Here is a 7,379-nt window from a genome sequence, read left to right on the forward strand (position 1 = left end):
ACTGATATTCAGGCCTCAATGAGTAATACAAATATATTTTAAGAATTATATAAATATTAGTCTGTTACCAACCCAGATATTACATCAAAGTCCATTATGGTTGGACAAATGCTGTGGTGTTGGGGGAGTGTGGAATCATGAAAAAACACTCAAATTGAAAATATGCTGAGCCAAAAATTTTAATTCTTAAAATCACTTAAATTTCCTTAGCCAGCACCCTTTTCCCAGGTTAACACTTGAAATGCACCACTGATTGTGCATAAATATACTGATGACGTAATTTAAGGTTCAGTTTAACATGCATATCGGAACGATTTATGTTGTGCATTTAGAGATAATTTTTATGAGCATTGCTGGTCTTGTGACAAGTTGTCTGATAATTTCCACACATTCAAAGGTCACACCCAGAACTGCGTCTGGCGGAGTACAGGCACAAATGCACCATTTGCATAACTGACACGTCTGCTTTTATACGAAGGATCAAAACTATCCCAGACAAACGAACTATCCGTCTCTGTATGCATGGTAACATTCATGTTAGAGTCTGATGATACAACCATATGTTTACCGACTCCAGCACTGGCCCCGAAGTCTATGTCTGTAATTTGAGTATTAGTGCCACTCTGCGTTGATGATGCTGTTGATTTACTGTTCACGGGTGTGTTCATCGGAACTATCAGACCAGATGGTGAAGTCGCTTGCTGAAAAAAAAAATTAGATGAAAATTTGGAGCTCATTTCAATGGTATTATAAACACTTAAATTATTATTTTTATTCTCGTTCTCGGTTGACCGTATAATTTAATCTGTATTCAAGTACATAGGGGCCATGTGCAGTCAATGCGCTATATAAATATAACATTATTAATATCATAATAAACATATATGATGGTGCTAAGTGAGCATGACTATGTCAAAAGTCAAGGAATATTGTATTGTATGAGACAGATGTATAAATTCAATGTGTGTAACAAAATTTTAGAACTTTTTTATAATTCTGTGATTTGTGGTGTTTGGGTCTACTGCCTCGTTTGCTGGGGTGGCAACGTCACTCAGAGAGATAGGAACAGGATTGATCGTCTGATCAGGAGAGCAGGAACAATGATTGGTGTGGATCAACAGTCGGTGGAGTCAGTTTATATGAAACAGCTGAAGACGGTGTTTGATGGAGTTTCTAGAGATGCATGTCATCCACTCCATCAATATGTCGTCTTTCAGCGAAGTGGTAGGCTGAGGCCTCCGATTGTCCACACCAATCGTTATTCCTGTTCATTTATTCCTGCTGGGATTAAACTTTTTAATGCACATTTTAAACGTTAATTTTATGAATATTTTTTTTTTTATGTGATTGTACATTGTTTTTAAAAGTTTTATGCGAGCATTCAGTTTCCTTCGTTGAAGGATGAATGAAGTTTTACTTTGACTTTGACTTTTTAATGCAAAACAGTGGTGGATTCAAGGAGAAAAAAGAAAAGTAGGCTGATATTCAAATTTAATTCTGAGAGTGCATTTTCCTGCCATCTAGTAGAGGAACCATAATCATAATGTTTTCCTTACCTCAGCCCCAACCATGGTAGATCTGAGGTGGGAGGACACCAGGGGTTTAGCCAGAAAAACGAAATAGGCCTTCCAAAATGGAAGCCAGTGAGCGTGGCACGGAGCATGCCCATCTTTGGGAATCCCCACCAAATATTGGTAAGAAAAAACAACATACATTCAATCAATAAATGTTTTTATCAAATGTAAATATGATTTAACTTTAGTTTAATGTAACATTTGATTGATTTGAAGATTATAAAGAATTTGCTAAAGGTAGACCAGGCCCAATTAGGCAAGGCCAAGCCGATTAGGACAAGCCATCCAAGCCGTCACGGTAAAAGTGGCCAGATGGCTCGCAGGCTAAGCCTAATAATGGTGGACACCATATCTGTGAATGTCTACCCTAATCCCTCTATTTTGAATCCCTGGGTCCACCACTGCAAACAATATTTTATATAAAGAAATTCTAAAACAACTTTTCCTATAATCTGCATTATTTATATCATGTTATGGCTTTCATCATTTTACGGTATAGAATAGTAGCCGTTTACTATAAATATGATTAAGAAACGCAGACAATACATGTGAGATATGATTTGTTTTTTATATAACTTGATGTTACATTTATGTGCAATTTGTATCAAGAAGAGGGCTTATCGTAATCACCTAGGGCTCGGAATGTTTACATTTTAACAGGCACAGATGGGTGAAACAAAACAACACAAATCCCTACACTTTAGTACATTTATATATTTCTGAACAGTATTTTTAATCAGACCAAATATGGTGTGAAAAAAAGTTTAGAAGCAGAACAACAAGGGGTAAAGTAAATGGGTATATGATTTTAGAATTGAGATGAATCAATATCACTCAGTCAAATCAAAGAAATTTTTTTTTCTTTAAAAAATTCATACAAAGAAAAAAATATCTCAAGAGATGCATGATAAAGAAGAATGTGCCTCAAAAGAGGACACGTAAAGAGCTAGCAGAAAAGAAAAAGTAAAAAAAAAAAAAGTAGAAAAGAAAAGTAGAAAAGAATAGTAAAAAGTATTGATGAAATGATGAGGAGAATTTGATAATAATGGGAAAGATTCAGTGACTTGAGAGTGAGCATGATTTGATGATGCTTGGAGGATGATAATTTTATGTTTTGGTCTGGTGTGATGGTGGTGGTGATGATGAATAAAGACTTTTTTTGTGATGATGCCGTCAATTTCATGACGTTATGATGATGTTGATTTGGTGATGACACTATCAGAAATACAAACCATTACCAAGATTTAAAATTGATTTGATGGTTATCTTTTTATGATTTGGTTATAATTTGATGAGTTGGTAATTTGACAATGATGATTACGATAGAAATAATGTGCCTACATTTTAAAGATATTTATATTTCTAGATTATAGTAATATTTCACATTGTTTATATAATTTCAATGTATGAGCAATTTTAATGTGCAAAATTCCATATTAGTCTTACCGTATACTTCTATTTACTTACCCCTATCGTAGTAAGTGTAGTTGCAAAAGGCGGTGTGTCACGTTGATCTATTGAGCTCGCTATTTCATCAAAATATTGGACACCACTTACAGGGGATAATGAGTCAGTAAGGTGTTCTCCAGCTAGATTAAATACCGGAAAATTTGACTGGGGCATTCGCCTAACGGTACTGCATCTAGGCGGTGGAAACGATTTCGCCCGATTGCGGGGTTTAGGTTTAACTTTAACATGATTCTGATGTTGTTGCTTACGCTTAAATCCCCAATAATTGTTCACAACCTCAACTTTCGTTGTGTCCACTTTCCCGATCTTTGAACCATGAGACTTCATGGCGGAAATTCCGAATTCAGTCCCATCTGAAAGATCCTTTCGCTTCAAAGGAGAGTGTTTAAACTCTAGGCCATCGTGATTTTGTGAAGACTGGGCAGGTTCAATAACATGAAGTTCCAGTAAGCCCGTAGACTCATTCGACCCGTGCGATGAATTCGACGTCCGGTAAATACCATCCATCGGTAGATTTCTTGAGGTACTTCTTGAAAAATGTGTATGTTTCCGCCTGAAGAATTTACAATATATAACTGAAACATTTATAGGAAGTAATAAGAGTAATATAATCGCTAAAACAATGAAGGGAATAATAAGGCCATTTTGTTGAACATCAGGCGCTAGTTCTCCCTCCGTTTCGTTTCTATTCATAATCACCTTCACATTGTAAATGACGATTGCGGACCTAACATTTTGGAAGAAACCTAATTTGCATAACACCTGTAAAATGTCAGGTTAACGAATAAAGTTTGTTTATAGGCTCTATTTATAAGATGATTATTAACTTGTTATGATACGGTCTGAGGAAATACTAAAACCGCTATTATTCATAGTAGGCCTAACTGGCTTAATAATGTTTTATTCTTCTTTAAACGATTCTGTAGATTTGATTGTCCTTTCATAAAGTGTTTTTTTTTTTCAAGACTGATTCAGTTTGCTTTTAAAGCAATCTCCAGGCCCTGTTACTGTATTTCGATATTACACCTAGACCTATTTAAAAGTTACTGTTTGTTATTTTTGCCGGCAAGTATTAATGAAATATAAAGTATATAGGCCTAAATATTATTTGTCTATTTCTTGTGTTTACAGAGATTACTTAGGGTGTTTAGGGTTTTTTTCATCGTCGTTTATTTGTGTTTTAAACAAATTTCAGTTGACTGTTTTCTATCCTTCTTTTGAAAGTTGTTTTTGCACATTTATTTTTTAATAATATTTTTATTATGATTATCTGGTAGGAGTAATTTACTAACGATAATTCTTTGCGCGCATTTCTTGTTATACGGTAGTCCAATTTCCTCTATAAATTGCACATTTTAGGGAGTTTTCATCAATTCGACGAAATTAGAATTAAAAACACAAAAATATTTTGCGCTTGGCGCGCATTTTTTAGGGATTTTTTAGTTTTATCCTTTTAAGTTACTTAAACACATAATAGTCCCAAACTCAAGAAAGACAAATTTAAGATACATCATTTTAACCTAAAAGAAGGACCTCAATGTGTATAGATGGTGAAAGAATATGTTTGTAATAAATAAAACCATAATGAAAATGATTATATTTAGTTTCAAACATACGTGTGTGGCCTATATTATAAGCCCTATGTCATATTGTTTTCTATATGGTGAGTGGGGTGGGGTGGGTATGGTAAATTACTAACAGGGAAATGAGAATTGTTTGTTGTTGTTGTTGTTGTTGTTGTTGTTGTGGTTGTGGTGGTTGTTGTGGCTGTTGTGGTTGTTGTTGTGGTTGTTGTTGTGGTGGTTGTTGTTGTGGTTGTTGTTGTTGTGGTTGTTGTTGTTGTTGTTATTGTTATTGTTATTGTTGTTATTATTATTATTATTATTATTATTATTATTATTATTATTATTATTATTATTATTATGTTGTAATGATGTTGTTTGTACTGTTCTTTAATTTCATCAAAGAGGGCCCCTGAATATCAGTTAACCTACTGGGCTAAACTAGAAGGGTTAACCTCTTTAATGATGGTTGAAATAAAAATAAATAAATAAATAAATACCCACTCTGACCCAAGACCCCTGTTTCGCGCCTGGTGTTAGTGCCAATGTGTGCCCTTGTGCGGACAGGGAATGTGCCCCCCCCCCCTTTGAATCTGGAAACCTTGTTTTTGCAAAATAAATTGATGCAATTTGCTATTATAGGCCTAATCAATAAATTCCTCATCAACCGATATAACCTTAAACATTCTTGGAATTGACATAACATTACTGATGTTGTACACACCCTTCAGTGTGAAATGTGGCTTTTGCAAGCACATCTAACATCTAAGGAAAGAAGCGCTTAGATTGGTACCAGATAAAATAATTTTGTTATCAACATTAATACATTAAGCTAATTTTCATCTTTGTAAGCGCATAAGGCAGTGCAAATTATTTCTGTGACAGTCTTTTAAAGTGTGTAAAGCTACATTTTATCCCATACGTAGTCAAAATATTTGGGGGGGGGGATGATACAATGGACCATCCCCCCCCCCTTGTCAAATATTGGGGGGATATATCCCTCCCATCCCCCCGGGATCTATGCCTATGGCTGATCTAATGCAACTTCTGGAAACTTTTAACCGTGTTAAAAAAGTAGGCCTATTTTATAATCATTGTGACTGTCCCCATTCGGGTGTGAATAATAGGATCAGTTGAATTGGTAGGGTACCAGACCTAAATATCTCTAAAAAGTTATCAGTGGATCTAAATGTAACTTTCCAATATAGTTTTTTTATGGACAATAAAGAATTTTGTTGGACACTTGATTAAACTTTATAAACGCAATTCGCGTTTTCTAAAGCGTTTAAATTAACTGCAGCTAGGATTTAAATTACTGTGATATGCATGAATTCGATGTTTTCGAGTTCTCATTTTTTATTTTTGCTTTAATTTTCTTTAATGGTATTTATTATTTTTGTTTTTTACTTTGTACTTTATAATGACGTTTTTTGTTTCAATTTCAACATCACTTCTTATTATGGCAATGGCAATGAGAAAAAGCCCTGCATTCTGTTGTACAAACCTACATAAGCCTATTATTATTATTATTATTATTATTATTATTATTATTATTATTATTATTATTATTATTATTATTATTATTATTATTATTATTATTATTATTATTATTATTATTATTATTAATTAATTATTAAGAAGACACAACAATAATTGTTATTATTATTATTATTATTATTATCATTATTATTATTAATTATTATTATTATTATTATTATTATTATTATTCATTCTGGGCCTATTAGTCACTGTGTTACACATCTTAATACAGCAGTTTACTCCGACTTGCATGCCATTGGTTCGTGCTAATAAATTGATAACGATAATTATTATCATTTGATGCAGAGGCAATAGATAAGAAGAATGCAAGATATGATTAACGATTAACGAAAAAAAATACTACTATTCGATGGGTCGCCTAATAATACAAGTGTATAATGGGCAAAGTTCAATATTAATAAGCACTTTCACATCGATTGATGTCTAAGCACGTTGTAGGCCTATTATAGATGGTTTACAGAAATCTACAGTTACTTCGAAAACTGGGGCTTCTGGTGACGGATGCAGATTTAGCGATTTGTACAAATTTAATTTTCTGTGGTTTTCATACTAACAATAATCTTTAATTTTAGAGGAGTATATGATAGATATTTTGAGGAGGACAAGTAAGAGCAGCAGCAGTTAAGATGACATTTTATATAGGCCTAAAAAGATTTATATTTTTTACTATTTTCTTACCACTGTCAGTAAAAGGTAAGCAGTCTACATTCACTGAATATTATGATATTTTAATAATGATGGTTATTACTAGATAGTATCATTATTATTAATATAGATTAATATGAAACTAATCATTTAGATTGAAATGTTAGTAGGGCATGAATTAACAAAATGCATGCAAGGTATTGGCCGATATGTTGAATAACGAGTGTGCAATGTTATTATCTTAGATTGCATAATTATATAGCAGAGCTACATCAATTACCAATTTCATAACATTAAGTAGCTGATTCTCAAAGTTCGTTTCATCAATCAAGCGTGTTTATCGTTGCTACCTAGTAACGAAAGTTTATTTATTATGTTGATTTGGTGATTCTTCTTTACAATTTATGATAAACAGTATATACAATATATATATATAAATATACTGTCTCTTATACACATCTAGATGTGTATAAGAGACAGGTACAACTGCATAAAATGTTCTTCGAACAAAATTATTTATGCGAGTCAAATGAAAATAATGAATAATAAAAATATAACAAATAATATG

At 33.0% G+C, this 7,379-nt stretch overlaps 1 protein-coding gene across 1 annotated transcript; it reads right to left on the reverse strand.

Annotated features, from left to right (window-relative positions):
• Positions 1-161: 161 nt before the first annotated feature.
• On the reverse strand, positions 162-3,767 carry LOC117117351. The gene is made up of 2 exons (XM_033261628.1): positions 3,042-3,767; positions 162-701 (listed from the first exon to the last, which is right to left on the reverse strand). Exons 1-2 carry the CDS (start codon positions 3,735-3,737, stop codon positions 399-401), a joined length of 999 nt encoding a protein of 332 aa, XP_033117519.1. The 5' UTR covers positions 3,738-3,767; the 3' UTR covers positions 162-398.
• Between the last annotated feature and the right edge of the window lie 3,612 nt (positions 3,768-7,379).

Source organism: Anneissia japonica, unplaced genomic scaffold (genome assembly GCF_011630105.1).
Source record: "Anneissia japonica isolate Jap-2015-1 unplaced genomic scaffold, ASM1163010v1 scaffold287725_len345208_cov150, whole genome shotgun sequence".
Classification (NCBI taxonomy): Eukaryota; Metazoa; Echinodermata; class Crinoidea; order Comatulida; family Comatulidae; genus Anneissia; species Anneissia japonica.